Source organism: Myotis lucifugus, unplaced genomic scaffold (genome assembly GCF_000147115.1).
Source record: "Myotis lucifugus unplaced genomic scaffold, Myoluc2.0 scaffold_18, whole genome shotgun sequence".
Classification (NCBI taxonomy): domain Eukaryota; kingdom Metazoa; phylum Chordata; class Mammalia; order Chiroptera; family Vespertilionidae; genus Myotis; species Myotis lucifugus.
The window spans coordinates 11,090,775-11,116,152 of NW_005871066.1; the positions used below are offsets into that span (position 1 = coordinate 11,090,775).

Genomic DNA, 25,378 nt, shown 5'->3' on the forward strand with positions numbered 1-25,378 from the left:
AATTCTAAAAATTAAGTATTATTATAAATCCCATTTTATAGGCAAGGAAATGAGGCCCTAGAGAGTTTAAGTTGGCCAAGGTCTCAAAGGTGTTTAATGGCAATGGCAGGATTTGAATCTTGTCTGCATACCACCAGCCCTGTTGTAACTTAATTGCATCCTAAAGAGAATACTATCTAAAATAGACCTGATAAATGTATTGTAAATGCTATAGTTAACTCCTTATTGTTATTTGGTAGCCTGTAAGGGAATTGAACATTTCCAGAGACTGCTAAAGAGGGTAGTTGTATAAAACATTACCATGTTGAAAATGGGATGCGAATATCAGTGAAGTCATAGAGATTAATGTACAAAACCTCGGCAAAGCCCTAAAGATGTGGCTCCCCCACCCCACCATCTTCCCTGACGACTTGTTTTCCTGGAGTAGAACAAGTGATTAGCATATTTTATTTGTGCTGTTAATGCCAAGCCTGTTTACCACGACTGGATTTGCCTGATTGGTGGCGTTTAGTACAGTGCTTGGCAGTTCTCTATGGAGCTCTTAGACGTCAGCTGTAAATCATCTGCTCAGCCTCCCTGACTGTGAGCTCCAGTACCTCCCACCTGGTGCACTGGGAGCAGCTTCCACACACTCACCATATGCGGGCAGAATCCTTCTCTGTGTCTGGGGGCAACACTGCAAATTAGAAGGTGAATTTGTAGCAATCTGGGCAGACCCTCACGTGTGCAAATCCTGTTCCTTGTAATTGGAATTGTGTTTGTAAATCCCTATACACCCAGGTGAGACTAAATTATACCCCTGTGCATAGGCAGAAGAAAAAAACAATCTGTTTAAATGAGGCCAGTTCAGCTTTCTCTAAAATCTGGACAGTATGGGTGGCCTTTTTGCAATTCTATACTCTTTCAGGAAATGCCATCACATTCTTTTATGGAATGCTCCTTATTTCATAAAAAAATTATAAAAAAGGCATGAAACAGATTCTTCCCCACAGCCCTCAGTACTGACAATTAGTGGTATTTCCTAGCCAGTCTGTCTTTGGAAAGTGATCTTGATGCCACCTTTTGTGACATCTTTATAAAGAACCACGTTCCTGTAATGTAAGCCTAAACTCTGCCTGGCTCTTATTGATAACATATGTTGGACGAGGCAGGGGGGTAGATAATTGAGTTGGCAAATAAATGAGGATAGTTTTTACTAATAACTTTTGTTAGGTACATTGACTTTTTCCTATTAGAAGGTCTTTAAAGACAAATTTAATGATCATTCTACTGTGACTGTTTATATGTTCTTTTAGAGTTTATATTAGTCAGTGATTTTCAATTTTTAAAAAATATATGGGTTACCTCTTTTTAAAGATACATATTAATTTCAGAAAGCCATGCAGACTCCTGCATTGGGAAGCCCAGGCAGTTTCCAATGGAAAGCTAGAAATTTTTCTAGAAGGTTTTGCCAATATATTTGTGTGTGTGTTTTATGTACATTTTCTCTCCCCTCTCCTGCTACTCACTCTTTTAACTACTTCCTTTATTTTATGTGGTGTTTTATTCTATTTTGTATTTTAGGAAAGTTTAAATTGTAAAACCAGTCAATATTTAGAAAATGAGTTATTCTTATTTGATAGCATCTTAACAAAGCATGGCCTTTCTACCTTTCAAAGTCACAGAACTACATCCATGATTTCACAATCGCAAACACTTCTGCACGTGAGAAGGCTGCAGCTCCTCCTGCTTTTCTTCATTCCCTTGAGGCATGTTATGAGTTGAATTGTGTCTCCCCAATCTCCCCAAAAAGATATGTGGAAGTTTTAACCCCCAGTACCTGAAAAAGTGACCTTATTTTGAAATAGGGTTACTGCAGATAGTTAAGCAAAGGTGGGGTCATAGTAGGGTGGGTTCCTAATCCAATATGACTGGTGGTCTTATGAAAAGACAGCCATGCGAAGACAGAGACATGGAGAATGCCTTGTGAGGATGGAGGATTGAATAATGTACCTATAAGCTAAGGAATGCCTAGGGCCGCCAGGAGCTCAGAGAGAGACACGAAACAGATTCTTCCCCACAGCCCTCAGTAGAAACCAACCTGCCGATGACACCGTGATGTTGGACTCCCAGCCTCCAGAAATGTGAAACAATAAGTTCCTGCTGTTGTAAGCCACCCAGTTTCTGATACGTTGTTATGGCATCTTTAGAATACTAATATGAGGCATGAAGCAATAAATTCAAATAAAAACCCCTTCTCCTAACATTAAAATTCCAGCCTTTCTCATGCCTTGCCTGGTCTCTTGAAGCAACTTTCCAGCATCCTTGATGCTCTTTGGTTTGCACACATTCATTTTATACACCACCATTGTGTTAATGTTTTCGTCTATTTACACAGACTTCCAGCGGTCACTCCCCATTGTGCCTGAAGCAGTGTGGATTCTCGAGTGGAGCATTCAAGGGCTTTCCATTCGAGGCTCAGTTGCTTTCCAGCCCCTTCCCCCCTTGTGCCTGCTGTGCATACCATTGTTTTCTAGACGCCCACTTCTCCATAGTTCTCTCAGAACTTTTCCATTTTGAGCATACTGTTCCTTTTGAAACCCCCCAAGAGAATTTTACACCTCTTTCAAAAGATGTCTTAAATGCTGCTGTAATTGTTTGGTTCTCTATCCCAAGTAGATGCATTTGCTATATCTATGGGCTCACAAAATAATGTATACTTCTTCTTTGATACCTAATTTGCTTTGCATTGTCAATATCTGGGCATTAATCTTTCACTGTATTAAGCCCCCAAGGCATCTTTCGCCCTTGCTGGCAAAAATCTGGCATCCTCAGAATAGATCAGAATTCCATAGCAGACAACCAGAAACAGACTGCCAATTTCAGGTTTCTGCTCTGCTCCTCCATGTGCATGTTCCCTATAGTTCCTGTGAAGAATACAGCAATGGGCTAAAATCAAAGCCTTTCTCTTCTTATTCCCATCACCATAGGTATCTCTTTATTGACCATTGGATTGGATGATAAGTTATCTAACACTTCCTTCATCTTAGAAAGCCACAAGGGAGATGATTTTCCACACTAATTCTCTTAACCTCTGAATTCCCTCCCTGACCTGGTAAAAGTCTCCCAACCAAATGTAGCAAAACTGTTCTTTTTAAATTCTCACTTGAGGACATTTTATTGATTTTAGAGAGAAAGGAAGAAGGTGGGGAAAGAGAGAGAAACACTGGATGTGAGAGAGAAACATCGATCAGTTGTCTCCCATATGCTCCCAGATAAGAGATCGAACACGCAACCTAAGTATGTGCCCTGACAGGTATGTGCCCCTTGAGTGTGTGGCTCCTATATGTGGTTGGGTGATGCTTTGACGTGGTCTGAAGCTGACTACCAGGTGTGCTGGCTCTGGGCCTCCCAAGAGGTGCAGACCAAGGTCATCCAACCCTTATGTTCTTTCCAGGGCCACCTAGCCTGAGCTACAAAGTGACCTGCAGATGGCAGCTATTATGCTGGGCTTGGAGGTGCCCAAGAAAGGCCATGCTGTTAACCAAGGCCTGCTGCTATTAGTGCCAGGCCTGGGGCCACTTAATAAGAGGTATGGGGCATGCCAAGGCCAGATGCTGCTTGTTTGAGAGATTTTAGGAAAGTGTGAAGCATGAGTCAAGACAAGCCATTCATATGGAAAAGCCACTGGAAATAGCTTGGAAGGGGGGGGGGACAACTTGGGTGGAATGGGGTCTCAGGGAATCACCAGGGCAGGGTAAACAGTGATTGCCAGGTTGATGCAGATGCAGATATGGTGCCTGCCCGCTGACTCTGTTGTTGGGGCAGGGTTGGAGAGTTGCTAAGCAAAGGAACAATGGCCTCTACCAGCACTTCTCTCTAGGAAAAAAGTTGCCCCTCCTGCTCTCATTCTTTTTAAAAAATATATATTTTATTGATTTTTTACAGAGAGGAAGGGAGAGGGATAGGGAGTCAGAAACATTGATGAGAAACATAGATCAGCTGCCTCCTGCACACTCTCCACTGGGGATGTGCCCGCAACCAAGATACATGCCCTTGACCAGAATCGAACCTGGGACCCTTGAGTCCGCAGGCCGATGCTCTATCCACTGAGCCAAACCAGTTAGGGCATCCTGCTCTCATTCTGATGCCAGACAATTCAGTTCCTCCCATATGTCCCTGGTGCCTTTTGAGCTACTGCTGGATTTCAGTGGGGATAATCCCATGCATGGCCTTTTAAGAGGAACTGCCTAGAACTCCAGCAGCCCTCAGCCTCAGTCTCCACTGTTTTTATATTTTAAACTTTCTTTTTTTCTTAGTTCAGTAGAGAGTTTTATTTATTGTGTTTTTTCTCCACTCTACTCTGAAAGGTAGACAACTAAAAAGAAATCAGAAAGAGCCAGAAGTATGGGGACCTCTCTTCCCAGCACTGGAAGTCTGGGTTAGGTAGCCTGGTGTGGTACTGGGACCCTTCACTTTGCAGAGGGGACCTCTGCAGCAGAGATTTTTATCTGCCACACAAGGGTGTGGGACTAGCCGGTTGTGCATCTCTGCCCCTCTACCGGTCTCAATGTGGCTTCTTTAGATATTTAGTTCTAGGACTTTTGTTTAGCTCGATTTCAGGCACTTCTGAATGATGGGTTGCTCTGTAGTTTAGTTGTAATTTTTATGTGGTTGTGGGTGGATGAGAGTACTATGTTTACCTATTCGACCATTTTGATTGTGTGGAACTCCTAATCTATTTTAAATATGTTTAAGATGACTTTGTAATCATTTAGCCTCATTGCAATACAGTTATTTGTCTTCCCCATTAGACTGTTAGTGATGTATTATGAAACTTGTTTCATCTACAAAATCTATGATAGGCACATAATAAATGTTTACGAAATGAACCATTGCTAAATAAAGGCATTACAATGGACATCATAGGATCTTAGAGTAATTTAAAGTGCAGGAGCTCTCCGTGGTACTGAAGTGACTCTGTTCTTTCCTATGGGATGTGCAGAACCTTATGGTTTGTGTTTCACAGTTACCGTCACCATCCTCTGTCATGACTTTTTCTGCCACTTTGTAGTCAACTTTCTATAGAATCCTAACTCTTGTCAACCTCTGTTCTGCCTCAATTAACTGTACATACCTTTTGGTCAAGGCATTTATTGCTCATGAAATAGCTATCTGCTCCTCCACACTTTCTGGTCTCTGTAGTTTATGGGGACCATGTGAATAATTTTGATTAATAGGTTATGAGGAGAAATAAAGTATACTATTTCCCAGTCGAAGCACAGAATAGAGGATGTGAGTCCTCTAGCTTTTTTTCTTTCTTTTTTAAAAAAATTCCTCGCCGAATTTATGTTTTTATTGATATTTAGAGAGAGGGGAGAGAAACATTGATGGGTTGCCTCCCTTATGCACCCTGACACTGGATCAAGCCCACAATCTAGGTATGTGCCCTGACTGGGAAATGAACCCACAACCTTTTGGTATATGGAGCAACACTCCAACCAACTGAGTCATCTGGCCAGGGCCTATAGGTTTCTTTATCCACTTGCTGTGATGGCAATGGAAGCCACACACTCAGATAGCATAGCTATCATATGGAAATATCTTAGATTGCTGAGCCCTTGTATGGAGGACAATTTCCCTGAAGAGTCTTTGACTCATATACTGTTGACCTGCAACTTAGGGGGCAATTTTTTACCACAAAAACATAAATTTCCATGATTAATATGGTCTTTTAATATAACCCTTATCACAGTTTGTTTACTTCCATTTTTTCCTAGATTAAGTTTCTTGAGAGAAATGATTTGCTCTCTGGGTATTCTGAGAGCATAAAGATGTACCTAACATTAACCTTGGATATAGGAAGGAATTGTACAGAAAATTTTATGAAGGGGCTGGTTTATGTTCTCATATGTGTATTAAGTGGTGAGTAATGGTTTAGCCAAGCCAGAGAAATAAAGGACATCTTAGGCCAGAGGTCAGCAAACTTTATCTGTAAATGGCTACCAACTAATAAATATTTTAGGCTTTTCAGATCATAAGGGTAGATCTCTATTGCATATTCATCTTTTTGTTTTACAACTTTTCAAAATGTAAAACTATTCTTAGCTCAGTGCTTGTACAAAAATAGTCCAGATTTGACCCTTGGACCATAGTTTGCTGACCCCTGGTCTAGGGAGAAGAAACCCACAGATGTGTACATACAATTATAATCAGTTTGGCCATGATAGAGTATGAATTTTGAATAAGGGTCATGATAAATCAGCCCAGAGAGATAGAAATGAAGAGTTATTTTCAATGGATATAAAGTTTCAGTTATGAAAAATAATTTTATTTTTTAATTAACTTTTGCTGAAGATCTTTTCAGGCTCCTGTGTTGGCTTGGGTTTATGTCTCTGAAGCCTTCTCCTCTTTGGATTTCTTTAGCCTGTATATGTGTGAAATTCAGCTTCTAGACTAGAAGTTGTGCTATGAGTCTTACACACACCAGGACAAGTCAAAGCACCTGATAGTGAGGCGGAATATAGTTCTGAACGCAGCACGTGTTTGCTGTAGAAAGGCTGGAGGCAGACAATGTGTAGTGATTTTCTACCACCAGGCAGCTTTTAGGGGTGAGGGAGAGTATGAAGTAGTAGGGAAGGAACTAGTTTGTCAGGGACCCTTAGCAGTGAATTTTGTACTTGCTCTTCGGAAAGGATTCTGCTGTGTCGAGCTCAGTGGCCACACAGGCCTAAGTGTAACTGTATGGCTTTGCCCTTTAGGGGAGTACTTTTGACCTAAGGATATCGCACTCCATCTGTATCTAACTAAGAGATACATTTACCAAGAGGACAAAGGGAATTCAGTAACTGTCTGATGAGAAATTAAGGTGTTTAGAGAAGGAGGGGAATCAGGAGGAGAGGGAGAGGGAGAAAACCAATCCTTGTGCCTAGAGGAGGGGCCCTCTTCCTGCTCACTTTGTACTCCATCGCTGTATTTGGAGAGGATTTCTGTTGATGAGGACAGGGGCCTGTCTTGTCATTAAGGTCCTGTCCCTTTGGGCACAGGGAGGGAGGATGCCAGTGGACAGTGTAGGACAGAAAATGGACGTGTGTTGAAGTGCTATTCACTAGCTCTGTTGTCCTTTGGTTAAACCCACTGGTTCTTGATAAGTATCCTTTATCTCTAAAATGGGAATGATAATAATGACCAACAAATGTAGTGCTTTACTAGTATATGTCATATACTCATTTCATCTTCATAGCCACCCTATTATTTATTATCTCTATTTTCTTGGAAAGGAAATTGAAGAAAGAGTGTTTGAGTAACCTGCCCAAGAGTCCAGAACTTCTTGGTAGTGGAGCAAAGGATCTGTACCTAGTCAGACTGCCTCGGGGTCTATGTTCTCAGCTTTTCCCCTGTACTGCCTCTCCCATAATAGTAAGGTAATAATATGGGAGAACACTTGACACAGAGAAGGCATTTGCTAAATGGTAGTGCTAGGAGAGAAATGGAGAAGGAAAGCAACAACAAGATTCTCATCTTTGTAACTGTAGTGAGTGAGGAAAGAATCTGGTTGACTTAGAATAAGCTCTTTTTACATAACCAGTAAGTGTGGAAATAGCATGGATCCTCATATGTTTTCTAACGTGCCCATAGACATAGAATTCCAGAGTGACTTAAAAAGGGTTTTAGTATTTTTTTTTTGCTTCTAGACTTAAATCTGAAATCAAATGCCTTCAAATCAATGCTTTAAAAATTAAACAAACTCAGTGTACATATGTGAAAGTGTGTGCACATACTATTCATTATCTTGTAGCACTACTTGAGAGGGTCTTTTCATATCCATTTTCATCAGGCTTGTACTTCACAGATAAGCTGCAATAAGGATGTTTTCAGGAAGTTCTGTGATTACTTTTCAGCAGATAAAATTGTGTTTAGCTTCGTTGAAATGCTTGAGTACATTAACCTAGCAAAGAAGGCAAATAAGAGACAAATCAAATTCTGTAAGTAAACAGTTATTCATATTGAATCATATGAAAAGTTAAACAATGAGAAAAACAAACTCCGTAATTCATTTCCTCTCTTCGCTTATAATAATATAACATGAACTTTCCAAACTAGATTTTCAGAACAGGCCAATTTTATTAAGTAATGAAAGCTTTTAGATATCACTTTTAAATAAAAAGCAATTAATAGAAATAAAAGAAAATAGAAATAATTTTAAATGTTTGTCTTAAGACCTGGCCAGTGTTTCACAGTGGTCAGAGTGTATTATCAATTTCCAGTCAAAGGCATGTAACTGGGTTGCAGGTTTGAATGCTGGCCCCTGTTGGGGCGTGTGTGGGAGGCAACCAAATCAATATGTCTCTTTCACATCAATATTTCTATCTCTTCCCCACTCCTTCCCTCCCTTCCAGTCTCTAAAAATCAATGGGAAAAAATATCCTTGGATGCAGATTAACAATAACAAAAAAAGTGTCTTATTTTATACTTCTAATGGAGACATAAATTGATACATTTATTAAACTTTCTGACAAAATATTCTTTCAAACTTTCTGAAAGCTTTTGAAGTAATCAAATAATATTTATTTTAAGGTTTCACCATTTTTATATAGGAAGGTTACATGTTCTACAAACAAAAATCTAAAATCTTAATGTAATACGTGCCCTTTGGTGGTATCCCATCCACAAACGTCTTTGTTCTTGAACCCCATGGAAAGTAAACTAGAACATGTTCTACCCATGTTAACACTAACCATGGCAAATTACAAACTCAACAGGTATGTGTAATGTACATCTTTAATCTACAAAATATGGAATAAACCCAACACGAATGTGTAATTTTTTCACTTCTTGGGTTATTTTTGGTAATAAAATCTTCAATGTGTTTCTTGGAACTGAATGGTCTACATTTTTATCAGGATATGTACATTTTATTTTAGAGATGGGGGATCATAGAAATTCTAGTTACAGTTCTGAAGACCCAAGGTATGCACATTAAAAGCATAGAAAGTATTCCTGAGGGAAAATGGAGTTCATACAAGGTTTAGTCACAAACTTAAAATAACTGAAGACTTGTCAGGGAAAATGACGTCCCAGAAGGCACAGAAATGTGTATCACTGTCTTAAAAGGGATCATGGAAGCAAGTTTAGAACAGTTAAAGATGTTGTGAGCCTAATCGTGCAGAAGTATAAGGTGGCTAAAAGAAACTCTGATATAGATTCCTATTTTATAACCACAAACTTTGATTAGGAAGATAAATATATATATTTGAGTTACATATTTAAAGGATTGAATGACTTAATGAATTTCAAGCACCATACTTTGTCAAAAGAATAATTCTTTTAAAGAGTTATTTTATTTCCTTTAAAAATATTTTTATTGATTTCACAGAGGAAGGGAGGAGACAGAGATAGAAACATAAGTGATGAGAGAGAATCATTGATTGGCTGCCTCTTGCACACCTCCTACTGGGGATTGAGCCCGAAGCCTGTGCTTATGCCCTGACTGGGAATCGAACCATGACCTCCTGGTTCATAGGTCGACACTCAACCACTGAGCCACAGCAGCTGGGCTATATTATTTCTTGATATAGAAATTATAACAGGATTGTGAATATTCTATTTCTCAAATGTGGGTACACAACATTTAAAAGAAAATGTATTTATAATATGGATTCTTTAAAATCTTGCTAAAATCAAGACAGTTATCAATCTTGTGAAACTTCAGAGTTTGAAGGATATACTTTACTTTCTTTGCTCAAAATTAGGTCAAGAGAGCCATACTTCTTGAAGTGCTTACTTTCTCTCATAGTCAATTATAATAGCTTCTTTCTCTAGGGAAGAAATGCCATGTGAAAAAATTTTGTGTGACAGTTTACACATAACCACAACAATAAAAATGAAATCTTTATTTTTTAAAATTAAATTTATTGGATGGCAATGTTTATTAAGATTAGATAGGTTTCAAGTGTACAGTTCTATGATACATCATCTATATATTGCATTGTGTGCCCCCACCCAAAGTCAAATCTTCTTCTGTCAGCATATATTTTATATGTTTGTATCTCCCTGAAATATGCAGCGTAATTAAATTCTTTTATTATAGATCCCATTTTCCCTTTTCCAAGTAATATTAAAAACGCAATATGTATCCTGTTATCCAGCCTGCAGCAGGGAAAACACCATCATAAATTTAAATTCATTACCAAATTCAAATTTCAGTTATCCCAAGAATAGGCTTCCGAATATATAATATAAACCCTACATATTAATTAGATGGTATATGTCTTTCATGACACAAAAGCCACTGAGAATATCAGTGTGGCAGATGCAGTAAATTGTTTTCATAGGACACAGGAAGCTGATCCTGACTGCTCTCGTCTTCCTCGTTCTCATTTTACATGCGCACCTCTGCTCATTGTGTGATGTCCTCCCATCTTTCCTCTGTTCACTTACATTGCACTCAGCTGTGGCACTGAAAGGGGTCTTACTGGTTGTGGACCAGCAGCTTACAGATGTCAGAACTGACCCTGAGAGAGGGCATCCTGACAAAGTCATGCAGTCTGTGGCAGTGAGGTGACAGTCTCTGAATTATACCCTGCTGCTGAATATAAAATTTTTTTAAAAATTATGGGAAATTTTAGCCTTTCCCCGAAGACTCAGTTTCAGTCTCCCTCTGCAATAACGCCATTTCTGACTGTATAGCAAGGGCACTGTGGTTTGAATGCAGGCTACACTGCCTGCTTGCTCTGTCCTATGTGCTAAAATGGAGAAAATAACAGCTCCTATCTGATGGGGTTGTTAAGAGCCTTCAAAAAGTTAGCATTCACGGAGCACTTAGAATAATGCCAGGCCATTGTAAGTGCTCAACAAGCATTGGTTATTATTACAATCGTCTGTGTTAATCCCTCTTTCTTTCCTATTTTGTATTTTCCAGGAATACCACCAAGTTAGCTGTTTTATTTAAAATGTCAATTTATTCCAGGTCTCTCTTCCCAGCTCAGGTCATTTCAGGGTAGTGACTATGTCCCAAATTTCTTCTATGTACCTCCATAGGGTCTAACATAATGTTTGATGCAAAATAAGGATTCTGTAGATACTGTTGTTTTTCCTGCTGGTTGATAAGGTAAATAGATTTCTAATAATTGCAACTCTGGCCAACCTTTAGATGTTTAAAAAAGAAAGAAAGAAAAGGAAAGCCAATTAAAATGTGGTAGGAGTATAATGTGCCAGTGCTCTATGTTAAAAAAAAAAAAGCAAAAGACCACTACCACTCATATTACTTGAAGGTATCTAAAAAAAATACTCAGAGTACATATTGGGGGTGGTTTAGGAGTAATGGATAAGAAGATAGGCTATTTTGTATTACTACCAGAGTCATATGTAAGACACTGCTGGATACTTTCAAATTGTGTATTGGTGCCGTAGGGGTATTACCCTGAGCCCTGGATTCTGGACAGCATTTTACTGAGACACGTTTTTAATGCTCAGCTACATGTTAGCTTTTCAAACTCTCATTACCCAGGCTTTACCCCAAACCTGTTAAGCCCGAATCTCTGGCACCAGTGTTTACTCAGCCTCTTCAGGTGATGCCCCTGTGCAGCCACGTTGGGGAACTTACCTGGCCAGCCTGGTAAGCCTGCCAGGCTATGGTTCTGTGGCATGTTTATCTGGATAGGGCATATGGTAATTATGACATATGGCTGCTTTATAACATCTCTGTCAAGTACTATGTAGCCTAGACATCCACTCACTTTCTAAGAGGAGTTTTGAGGAATGAGGAGATACTCGAATGTGAATCCGGTTACCAAGGCTGCATCCTTGTTTTGTTTGATTCATTTCCCTTCCCACAATGATTGTGGTTGGAACCTGTGTTTTCCTTTTGGCAGCTGACTCCTGCAGATGTGTCATTTTCTACACACTGGCTCCCTGTTTATGCCTGACCAGAGGGGAGCGGCAGTGCCTGAGTCACCTTCAGCACTCGGCAATTTCCCCGGGAGTCTTATTCTTTCTAACCTTGCGGTTTCTCTGGCTTGAAGAATTTTGTCTCGAGATACAGCTCAAAAAATGAATTCTTAAATGAGAAAAAGAGCATTGTTGGCTGTGTAAAAAATATAGATTTATTTTTCTATTTCTTTGCCCAGTATGAACTACTATTCAGAATAGCTTCCTATTCTAGAAGATCCTATTTCACTAGTTAATGTAACATATGCCACAAATTCTATTGTCTTTTTTATAGTTACATTATTTTTGCATTTATTCAGAAAACATTTCTTGATGATCTGTGATGTGTCAGGTATTGTGACAGTTGCTTGGAATATAAAGATGAAAGACCTAGTCCATCACAGACACCTTGGAAAGATGGGCAAGTGCAGGGATGGAGGAATGCAGGGACTGCTATGATGATAGCCAGGAGGGGCACCGATCCAAACACAGGTGTGCTGTACTAGGAGCTCTTGTATGTGTTTGGGCCTTTTAATTCTCACTATAACTTCAGGATACAGGGGACATGGTAATTCCATTTTATAGATAAGAAAACTGGGTCTCAGAGAGAGTAAGTCATTTGCCCATTTCACAAAGTCAATAAATGAATGTTTTATTTAACTGCCCACTTCTGGCAATGTTTTTATTAATAAACTTTATTTTTAGAGCAGTTTTAAGTCACAGCAAAATTGAATGGAAAGAACAGAGATTTCCCATGTACCCTTGTCCCCACCCACCCACGCCACATCGAGCGTCCATCCTGTCCCTGTCCTGCACCACAGTGATATATTCATGACAACAGATGAACCTACATTAACACATCATTATCACTCAAAGTCCATAGTTCACACTAGGGCTCACTGTGATGTACATTCCATGAGTTCTGACAAATACACAATGACACGTTTCCACCATGGTAGCATCATACACTGCCCTAAAAATCCCCTGTGCTCTGCCCAGTCATCCCTCTCTCCCTCCCAAACCTGGCGAACACTGATCTTTTTACCATCCCCATACTGTTATCTTTCCCTGAATATCATATAGTTGGAATTATACAACATGTAACCATTTCCAATTGGCTTCTTGCGTTTAGTAATATGCATTTACTTATCCCTGCCTTCTCATGGCATGGTAGTTCATTTCCTTTTAGCTCTAAATAATATTCCATTGTTTGAATCTACCACAGTTTATCCATTAGCTCACTGAAGGACATTTTGGGGACTTCCAAGTTTTGACAGTTATTAATAAAACTGCTATAGATCTCCATGTGCAGGATTTTGTGTGGACATAAAATGTCAGTTTATTTGGGTAACTGGTAAGGAGTGGGATTGCGGATTATATGGTAAGAGTGCATTTACTTTTGTAACAAAACATTAAACTGTCTTCCAAAAGGGTTAGACCATTTTGCATTCTCACTTGCAACGAATGTGTTCCTGTTGCTTCACATCCTTGCCAGCATTTGATGTTGTCAGTGGTTTTGGATTTTGGCCATAGTAAGTGTGTAGTGGCATTTCATTGTTGTTTTAACATGTAATTCTCTAATGACATAAGATGTTGAACATCTTTTCATAGGCTTATTTGCCATCTGCATGTCTTTGTTGATGAGGTGTCTATTTAGGACTTCTGCCCATTTTTAAAAATTGAGTTATTTTCTTATTACCCAGTCATGTGTTAATATTTTGTACTTGAGGTAAACCTGGGAGAATAGCCTTATGGGAAAGGGAAAGAAAGCGTCCCAATAGCTCACTGGGAGCTGGCCCGGCACTCACAGCGGGGCCGTGGGGTTCTCATGTTGAACATAAGCAGTTTCACAGAACATCAGCACCAAACAAGACCACCTGAAACTGGGAGGACCACGTTAGACTCATGCCTGGATATAGAACATGGTGCAAACCACCAAAATGACCAGCATCCCCTCTTCTTGCTAATATGAACTTTTTTCCAATCAAAGTTTGAGCCCTATTCAATTCCTCATGTCTCCTAGACAAAAATTAAGATACTCAGTGATAAAATCGCCCTTACTTCGTGATAGCGCCAAATCCAGAAGTAAAGCCACCTTCTTTGTAACATCCCCAACAGGACTGGGCAGGGGGTGAGGGGAGCAGGTGTCCCCAGGATGCAGGACTTCCAGTACTAAAATTTGGAAATTCTGGTGCCAGCTTGACCATCCTATTCTCTAGAATAACAACACAAGCCCAAATATTTTAACAAGCCCCTTCTAACATCCTCTCTGAGATACCTTCCACTTATCAATGGAATTTTGTTTCCTTTGCTGTAAACACTTCCAATGTGGTCCTAGTGGTCTTTGGTGATGGGCAACAACCAATCAACAAAATCAAAGCAAAGCCAGTACTATGGCAATAAATTTATTAGGTTATTCCTTAACAATAATGTTTTAAATGATTAATTTCCTTCTAACAATAGGAAATAGAAAGTTGCATAATCTATGGGGAAGCCCAAACAGCATGATGGATCTTAACATAAAAGAAAAATCTCCAGAAAATATGGTTAGGCTATGATAAGAAAGACTTCGTTTTGTTGTTTTTATAACAAACTTCCTTTCTCTCTCTCAGGGATCATGTCTGACCACCAGTTTGGTAACCAGTTTATGTGCAGTGTGGTGGCCTCTCATGTGAGTCATCTGCCCACAACCAACCTCAGCTTCGTCTGGATTGCTCCACCTGCTGGCACAGGCTGCGTGAATTTCATGTAAGTACCCACAGTGTCTGTGACCACTAAGGAAGGCAAATATACCCCTCATTGGGTTACATATGGGGTAACTATTAAAGTGTATTATTTTAACAAGTTTGACTCTAATGGAATTCACTGATTTTGGTGTCAAAAAAGAGATGAAAACTTTTAAAAAGTAACTTTATTTTTGCCTATTTATTAATTCCTCAAGGGTTCTAAATTAGATTTTAGCTGACCAAAATACACAATAAGATAAAAATAAAGGCATTATGAAAATTTTCGTTTAGAAAATAAGATGAAAACAGGTACCAAAAATGCCATGAGACTCATGTACATGTTGGAAGAACACAAATTTAGCTTTCTGATTTCTGACCATTAGTGACAAGAAGGAAATGTGATCAAATAAGAGATTCATGATGGTGAGAAATCAGGGACTCTATAGAAACTTAATAACTTTCTTATGTGCTTTCATCCAGAGGAAACGGGGAAATGTAGTGAGTAATACCCCCACGGCCTTGGACAAACACTGCACTGTGGCTCAAAGGCTGTGACTTGTGACATCTCTCGGTATAGACTATTCCACTACCACTGCCCCAGAATCACCACTCCTCATCTTCTTTAGTTATCTTTTCTTTCCATATCTTTGTTTTTTTTTACTTCTAGCACATGATATACTTCATATTTAATTATGTATATTCGTTGTCTGTCTCTTTCTGCTGAAATGCAGGTTCCTTGAAAGCAAGAATTTTTTTGTTTGTTTACTCATTTGCCCCAACTGTCTAAACAGTCCCTGGCACACAGTAAGCATTCACTGAATATTTGTTGAATGGATAATGGAATAGGCCAATGGAATAAGGTCAGAGGCCATTCAGAAATAGCGTTCTATGGGCAGCCAAGCAAAATAGAGCTGGACGGCATATTGAATGATTCTCTATTCCAACCTTCTGCTCAGACGACAAAGTCTCATAAAATATGCACACTCCAAAGTCACTACTATCTTTACTTCCCTTTAATAGCATACAGGTCAGTGTCAAGGGTTCCTATTTTTTGCCTATCTTCTGGGTTACCAAGATGCAAACATCAGATTCATCCTTCTAGTTAATAGACATTTAATCTCATCATTTTCTCCCTCAGGAAGTTTTTCATACTTGAACTCATTCTTTCCAGTACCTCTTGCTAAGGTTATTGATTGCAATAGCATTCCAACTGGTCTGTTCACTTCCTGCCTATTTCTCCTCCAGTCAATCCTGCACATTGTTAGCCAGTTTATCTTCCTAAGGTACAATCTTGATCACTCAAAACTTGTATCCCCCAAAATTTCCATCTGAAAGCCAGCCCTTTGGCATGGATTTGATATGCTCTTCCCAATATTGATGTTTACCATCTTCTCTTATTTCCTATAGCATGCACCTCCTGGATAGGGTGTTAATTGATAAGACTTCCTACAATTCCCTGAACATTATGTGATTTTCTTTTCTCATACCCAGAATACTTTTTTTTCTATAAATTTCAATTGCTAAAGTCCTACCCTTTTTTCAAGAACTGTTGAAAATGCCCACTCTTCTATACTATAACGCTTTCCAAGACATCAATAAGAGAAGTGACATGCTGATTGGTTTACTGTATTCTTATTTGAATTAATTTCTTGCCTGGATAGGGACAACTTCTTATTTCTTTGTGATCCCTCCACAGTTGATACAGTGTCTCAAACAGAGAAAACATGGGAAATGCCCTTGGATTATATGAGGTTCAATGTTGTTTTTTCCTTTTGTTTAATAGTAATCTCTGACTCTTTTGGCATACTTTATCTTCCTCATGTTTGCACTTGGAAGGACAACAAATTTTTCCCATGCATCACTTTGTAATTTAAAACAAGAATTATTTTTGTCAACAGTAGAACACAAAATAAATTATGTCAACAATATAGAATTGCTTACTTCAAAAAGAAATAGAGGTTTAAATTTAATCTGTTTAAATATCATGTTTGATGGCATATGATCTCACTGTTCCTGGGATATCAAACTCTACTTTCTTCTGAGAAATAACAGGTATTTTAAGTCCTAACTTCAAAGAATATTTTCTTAGCAGTTGGTCAGAAAAATACAGTTTTCTCAGAAGTAATTTTTACTCTCTGCAAAGAATACACACTCTCACTTGTATTTCCCAACAAAATTTTTATGATGCAATTTGCACTTTTTGCTATTCTTAATAGCATTAAGTCTCTGCTTCACATGAGCCATGACTACGTTGAGCTTTGCATGGAGTAGCTGCTTCTTATGTGGGCAAGATGCTTTTGTTAATCTCCTTTCCTAACTACCTTGTGAGAGACTACAGGAAAACTGAAGATTGAACATGGACCACTGAAACAATTTATCTGAAAATTTCCAAAATAAAGTCTTGCAATGTTTTACCTTTGTTCCATACTACACTATTTATTATGTGTTGAGTAGAGCTATATATGAGTTAAAACCTGTAATTAGTATGTGCCCAGCAATACTTGAAGGGGATTGCTAATGTTCACCATAAATTTTAAACATTCAGCAAAAATAAAATAACACATAACCTTATGGCATTTGAATGTAAATAGATCATGATTCTCTTTTTTTCTGACTAACCTCAAAAATTAAAAGTTTCACGTTTTAAAGTAGGAAGAATAGCTTTTTAAAAATTAAACTTCAGCCATGCTTATATGCTTTAGTCATATATTTTGAATAACTTCTTATCGTTAGTTACTTCATACATTATTTAATTTCTTTACAAGTGTATTTTCCTTTTTAACTGGATTTTAAATCCCCCAAGGGCAGGGACTGTGTTAGCTATTTTTATGTACCTAACAGGTCCTAATACTGTAATACAGATGATAGAAGGCCCTCAATAAAATTTCCTTAATAGCTCATAATGATATCATATTTCATTGATTCTGAAATACTGATTTTTAAAAAATGTTTTGGAATCTCAAAAGAAGAGATTATAATCATAATTGACAGCATTTACTTTATTTCTTAATGTCTTACAATTGATTGTGTCTTGGATTTGAAGAACCCAGCTACTAATATCTATCATTTACCACATGTACGGTCTCTCTAAAGTGGCAGTTGAATCGACACTGCACCCAATTCTGTAATTTCATATTAGAACAGCCGTGTATGATTAAAAAACCCACTTATCTATTTAAGTCCTTTTTTAAAATCTTGTAGTAAGAATTATGGAACATTTGAACTGAAATCCCAATTACATCATGTGCTGTGTGTGCCTTTCCCAGAGAAGAGCATGCTGTATAAATAAAACAGGTTTTATAGCTAAACCACTTAGCCACACAGTAATGAGGGCTGTCTTTTTTTACTGCCTTTCTCGTTAAAAATAATCAAGTGAGAGACATAGAGGAGAGGATGGCCTGAGAATAAAGTTGCTGGCTGTCCTGGTACAGATGTATAAAATGGATAGCTAGCCCAGCCGGCATACTCAGTGATTGAGCGTTGACCTATGAACCAGGAGGTCACAGTTCAATTCCCAGTCAGGGCATATGCCCGGGTTGCTGGCTCAATCCCCAGTGTGGGACATGCAGGAGGCAGCCAATCTTAAGATTCTCTCCCTCTCTAAAATCAATAAAAATAAAATAAAATAAAAATGGATAAGTAACTAAATTTATTTTATCATTAGTTTTTGACACCTGTTGATAACTTTTCAAGTGATAATTTCACTCAGAGATCTGCTTAGTATCCAGATCTTATGACAGTATAATTTGTTCTTACTTTTATATTTGATTAGTCCTTAGTGACAAGTAAGCCTCAAGTTAAAAGAGGCCCTTAATTATTCAAACTTCTTGCATGTAAATTGTCCCCCCAAAATCCTAAGAGTGAGGAGGATATATGGAAAGAAGAGATGGAAGAAGAAGGAGGAGGAGGAGAATGAGAAGGAGGAGAGAAGGAGGAGGAGGCAGAGGAAGAGGAGGGAGAGGAAAAAGGTAGGGACAGGCAAGGGAGTAAGGGAAAAAAGGAAGGAATGAAGGAAATCTCCAGCCAGCTAGCCCTAAATATTAGTGAGAAGCTGCCAGGGAATAGGGATTGTAAAATAACAATTACAACATTAATTAATAATATTTTTGAAAATTTAGAATGTGCTAGTCACTGTTCTAAGTCGTTTACATCTTTTCACTCATTTTATTCTCAAAGTAATTCTATGAAGTAGGTGCTGTTATTATTTCAGCTTACAGTGACATTAAATAACTTGCCCGTGAGTGACAGCTTGGATTCAGAAGGTAGTCTAGTTCCAAGCAGGCAATTTTTGACACTTTACTACAGTTGCCTCTAAAATGATCACTTACCTATTTTTTATAATGGTACTGATACATATTATGGTGTTTACTATTGTAATTTTGAAATCTACCTCTGTGTGAGAGAATTATCTAATTCTTTTGAATATTGAGAGACACTGATTTAAACTTCTGAAATACGAAGAACATATTAGATTACATCTTGATATCTATAATGTAGATTCATTCCTTGAAAGCTTATTATATATCACTAGAGGCCCAGTGCACGGATTCGGTGGGGTCCCTCGGCCTGGCCTGCAGGGATGAGGCCAAAACTCTCCGGACATCCCTGAGGGGTCCCATATTGTGAGAGGGCAGTTCTTGGGTGACGCACCCCAGAATCTGGCTCCCTCCTCTTTGGTTCTGGGTGCATCACCTGAGAACCACAGCTGCCAAGTCACCGCAGCTTGGCAGCTCCTGCATTGATCATCTGCTCCCTGGTGGTCAGTGCGCATCATAGGTACTGGTCGGACGGTCAAACAGTCACTTAAGCTTTTATATATATAGATTACTTGTCAAAAGTGAATTCTACATAGGGAAGGGATGTGTGAATTAAAGGCAAAACTTATCACCAGTAGATTTAGGTTTAACTGCTTGGACAGAGATGCTAGAATAATATTAGAATACAAATGGAACATAGAAGATCAGATTTGTGCCCAAATTACTGACAATTTAACGTTAAGTAAACTCCCCCAAAACTGAGAAAAGAATCTTCCAGTCAAGATGGTGGAATAGGTCAATGTGATACTGGCATCCTTCCACAACAACTTCAGGGTTACAATTAAACCATGGGACAGCCATCATTCAGAATACCTGAAACCTAGTTGAACAGAACTCCTATAACTAAGGAAATAAGGAAGAAGCCATGGAGACAAGTAGGAGGGGCAGAGATGCTGAACAGGTGGTCCCACACCCATGTGTGGTGCATAAGAATCGGGAGGGATACCTTGGCTGTGGAAGTACCTCCAAACCCAGCAAAGGAGCAGTCGTATGCAGATTGTTTTGGAGCTCATGCTGAGTGGCTCTAGAAAAGGCATTGGTGGTGGCTGACCTTGGTCTGCACCTCCCAGGAGACCCCAGAGCCAGTGCACCCAGTCGACAGCTTCAGACCATGCTGAAGGACCATTCAACCACCACCATGAGCAACACACTCAAAGGGTGGACTCAGAGGGCACCAAGCCCCCCTGAAATGAGTTCTGCTCCATGGGGTCGGCCCCTGGATAGCAGATCCTCCATGGTGGCCATGGCCAGTCCTTCCAGCCAATCGGCCTGAGGGTAAATCTCTCCCATTGACATGCCATCAGCAATCAAGGCTCAACTACAAGAAGAGGGTGCACATAGACCACACAGGGGGCGCATCTAGAGCACCCAGTTCAGGTGAATGGGAGGCTGTGCCACTGGGCCCTACAGGACACCTACTATATAAGGCAACTCTACCAGGACTGGGAGATGTAGCAACTCTACCTGATACATACAAACAAACACAGGGAAGCAGCCAAAATGAGGAGACAAAGAAATATGGCCCAAATTTAAAAAAAAAAAAAGGACAAAACTCCAGAAAAAGAACTAAACGAAATGGAGACAAGCAGTCTACCAGATGCAGAGTTCAAAGTACTAGTTATAAGAATGCTCAATGAGTCTGGCTGGGGTAGTTCAGTGGTTGAGCATCAACCTATGAACCAGGAGGTCACAGTTCGATTCCTGGTCAGGAGGCAGCTAATCAATGATTCTCTCTCATCATTGATGTTTCTATTCTATCTCAAGTAAATAAAAATACATTTTAAAAACATACACACACAAAAAACAGTTTGAGGAAATAAAATTTAAACAACAAAATTTCTGGAATTCTAAGAATTCTAAAATAACCTCTTTAAAAATGAGTCAGTTCACATTCAGAAGTTGTCTTATTTATTACTGAGAAATGAATGTGAAACAAAATTATTTCCATCTCCATTTTAGCACCTCACAGAATTGAGGTCAAGTTTTGGTTATCACATTGACAAGTCCTAAGCTAGAAACAAAAATGTATTAGTTAAATCTTCTCCATTTGTTTCCACCACTAGTATTTATAGAAGGGATTATGAATAATATGGGCATACTAGTTATCTAGGCTAACATATTTCAAAGAGCAATGTCTTAAAATAGTATATGAAAGATAAACAGAAATGCTTCAAATTAAAAAATGTACACTGTAGTTGCAAAGGTGCTAAGATGGCTGGTTCCTTAATCAACCCCTGGTTTTAACTTAAGCAAATATATTGAAAGTATGACTGTAAGGCTAAGCTACATAAGCCTTTCTTCTTAATCTGCCTGCAGGCATTAATGCTCAGATTTGAGATGGCATCCTTATTTGCTAAGTGCAAAGATGGTTACAAAAGAGCTTTTCTCACTCTGAGGATAAAAGCTAAAGTATTCTTTAATTTTGGTTACTGCCCGGCTCATCGCAGCACCATAATAGTTATTTGGCTCAAAACCAAAAACTAGCAATACAGTGCTTACATGTCTATGGATCAAAATTAGATGAAAAATTGCGGTTTTTCATCTCCAAAGCTATTTGCTGCACATTTTATAACTCTCAAGATGCCTTTTGTAATATGTGATAACAGAGCCAACTGCAGCATCTGCCTGGAAAGAGATTACTTTAATTATGGACTCAATGTCCTATTTTCTGCAAGTGATCCCCAGAGACAGGCTTCCTGCCGGAGCAGAGGTGCAAGGATGCACATTAAAGCCTACACGTTAACCACAAAGAGGTGGGTACAGTGACACAAGGACACCCGTAAACCACCTTCATTCTCCTCGTCTGTAATGTGATGGAAGAGTCTATAGTGATAGTTTTTAAAAATAATGATAGGTTTTTAATTATTCCAGCATCTGTTGTTATGGACTTCTGATGGTTAGGGCAAGATGAGTTTATAAAAGAGCCAACCCTTTGATAAGTCTGTATGGGAAACAGACTATATTAAAAAGGTACGGGGAAACATCATTTTCTTCCAAACTGAAAAATGCATGTGCTTTATCCGTTACTTGCTATAATATTATTTAGAAAGTGTAGCTAAGTTATGTTCTTGTCAATCCCAGTTCTGGATAACACAAGTGCCTCATTATTAAGAATTCATTTGCCATTCAGTATGAATTTCATTAGAACCGATGCACATGTCTTGTGTGTTTCCATGGAAGTTCGTTATAATTTAACATTGATTTAACATTATGAATGGGTACTTAAAGCAAAATGTTACCTTGTTCATATTAATTATAAAATTAGATGCCTTGATGAACAGCTTTTTTTGAGAATGAGTGAGTGGCTTTTCTTTTGAAAGCACAGCACATGCTCACATAGGATATTTAGGATTTCATCTGGTTTCTCTAATAGTATAAGCATATTTTGCATTTTTCAAAAGATGGGGGATTATAGAAGAGCAACCATGGGAATTAATTTTAAACTTCAAAAGAGGAATTTAAGGGATTTGGCATGGAATCATTCTGTGTGGGAGAGGGAAATATGGAACAGAAAAATGTACCTACAATCACATTAGGTGAAAACATCAAGTCTTTTAAATATTATACCAACTATGACATTCATTATTTTCTGGTGTTAAAATGAAATGCTATTAATATTTTCATACTTTGTTAAAGAAATCTAAGTAAACATATCTTAGGACATTGTAGATGGTTGTATTTAACTCTAAAAATTAAAATAAATATTTGATACCTTTTGGACTTTCTAATTTATAATAAATGCCACATTGGAGAAATAAAAATGTATATGTTGAAATGGGTAGTTTTACAAAGATTTTTGTGTTGTAAATCTTGTAAATGAACAATTGTATTATCTATCATCAGAATTTATAAATAGAAGAATTGGTTTGGCGTCTATTTCTGTTTAAAGAACTTGGATATAAGGAATTAAAGCAATATGTATGGACTTAAGAGAAAATATAGACTATTAGAAGAAACTGAGAGTATAAATAACTATACTAAGTCATCAGGGCAAGAAAAATAATTCCTGCTTTTAAATTTTATATTTTGCTCCTAAAACATAGGTTTCTTTGTCTCCTGAAATGGATCTTAGTTATGTTGTGCAATGGGATATCCCATACAAATAAATAGCAAGGGGAGATTTATCAGTGGCTTTCTTAGAGCAAGCTGAGATGACCTCTTCTCAAAGTTCAAAGGGAATCAGAGTTTTCTCTTGAGGACTGTTTATTCTTGCATTTCAATTCCATATTGCACTTAGGTAACTCCTAAAAAGACTTTGAAAAAATACATATTAATATTTTTCAATCCAAGAGTTGTATATGGAATATATACTTTTTTTTCTTGTGGCTTGTTTCAGACATTGTATTTCTGAGTTTGTTTTTTGTTAAAATGTCAAGTTATTTTTAGCTTTCTATATTTCACTTTTGGGTCAGAATCCAAAATGCCTTAATTTGGATTTATAATTTAAAAGAATGACAGTAAACAAATATATGCCTCAACTAGGCATTGTTTTTTTACATTTAAACCTGACAGTAAATACTACTTCTTTTTAAGTGTTTTAAAATAATTTTATTTTATGATTGTAAAAGCAATGCTTATTTATTGAAGAAAACATGTACACACATTCATACTTACACACACACACACACACACATATACATACATGTTCCTATTATCCCAGAAATAAGAATACTAAGTATCTTGGAGTGTATTTCTCCAGATGTATGTATATAGAGTGGGGCAAAAGTAGGTTTACAGTTGTGAGTATGCAAAACAGTTTGTTCTTGTATTATTATTTATTAATTATTGTATTATTTTCCATACAAATAACTGTAAACCCCCTGTTATCTCACCCTGTTGGTTCAATTTTATTTTTTATAAAATTGGGGTTCTACCATGAATTCAGTGTTCTAACCTTGCTTTTTAAAACCTAACATTACATTATAAATATTAATACATAATATCTACAATATCTGGATAGTATTCTATTCTATGGCTGTACTCTAATGTATTTAATCAGCCCCTTATTTCTGGACATTTTGTTTATTTCCAATGCTCACTGTTGTAACAGCTTTGATAACCACTTTATAGCTAATGATCTTTGCATAGTCCTAATTATGAAAATATATTATTGTCATAGTAGAGTTAATTAGGAAGTCAACCTGATTAAAATGAAAAGCTAAGCTATGAAGTCATCCTTATTAAAATAAAGTCATATTATAATTTTTGTGCAAAGGCCAGCATCAAAAAGACTAATGATAGTTAACATTTCAACTTTTAACCGTAATAGTCCTATAAAGTGATGTTTGATAGTTGTTCACGGGTTAAGAGAAATGGCAGTTTCCTTGTCATTGTTCTAATTACCTAGTCATCACTTTAAGAAAACATTGTCTTTCTCATTACAATAATTTTTGTTCTGTTGTTAAGTTGTTCTATTTTGAAATTTTAATAAATTTATTTTATAAGGCAAACCAATTCAATGGAAAAGCAACACATTCTGTCCCTTTTCCAAAGCTCCCTGGAATACATAGCCTTGCAACTAACTAACCCGTAATGAGTGAACCTCTTAGTTTGTGTTTATGCTTTTTCAAAAAATCATTGTTATTTCACATGTATAATTTGAATGAGACATTCTCATTTTATATTTGTAAGGAAAACAGAGAGAATGTAAATTTCACCAGTAAATGAAAGTTAGCTTTATTATATTCTGAAGATATTCACTTTCTAAATTCTTATTTAATGATTATAGGTCTTTAAAATTATCACAAACTAGAGGCCCGGTGCATGAATTCGTGCACAAGTGGGGTCGTGCTGCCCCCCCCACCCGCCCCATGGGGGCCAATCGGGCCAGGCGGGTGGAGGAGAAGGGACATGGGAGGTTGGCCGGCTGGCTCTGCCCCTGATCAGGGTGGGGACCAATTGGGGGCCGGGCCTGCAGGGGCGGAGAGGCTGTGGGAGGTTAGCTGGCCAGTCCCACCCCTGATCTGGCTGGGGTTGGCTGGGGGGAGGGGCCGCCCTCCGATTGGGCCGGTTGGCTGGCTGCAGGGTGCGTCATAGTGACCGGTTGTTCTGGCATTCCAGTTGTTTGGCTTTTATATATGTAGATGATGACATACACATTTTTCTATTAATGGTATTTTCTTAAAACATTATCATTGTCTGTACCTTATTTCATATTCTATTTAGTCTATACTGGGAAAGTAAATTCTTAATTTATATATCCTTGAGCTTTTTCCAAAGGAAATCCTACAGACTAATTCTTAGATCACATGGCTTATTACACACACAAATGTGAGCATGATAATATTGCCCATTTTAACCATGTAGAAGAATCTTTAAACTAATGTCTTTTTCACCTGGGTAAAGAGTATTTTTCACCTTTACTATATTAAAAGCAGGTCATCACCTCAAATAGAAAAGGCTGGCTACATATTTAGAATCTTGGCCTGC

The 25,378-nt window shown here is 38.1% G+C and overlaps 1 protein-coding gene across 1 annotated transcript in view; it reads left to right on the forward strand.

Moving 5' to 3' along the window:
- The window catches only part of RELN (reelin), a 419,315-nt gene that overhangs the window by 105,292 nt on the left and 288,645 nt on the right, over positions 1-25,378 (forward strand). The window contains 1 exon segment of the mRNA XM_006085409.3: positions 14,520-14,655. Within this exon segment, the coding sequence (XP_006085471.1) occupies positions 14,520-14,655 (136 nt within the window).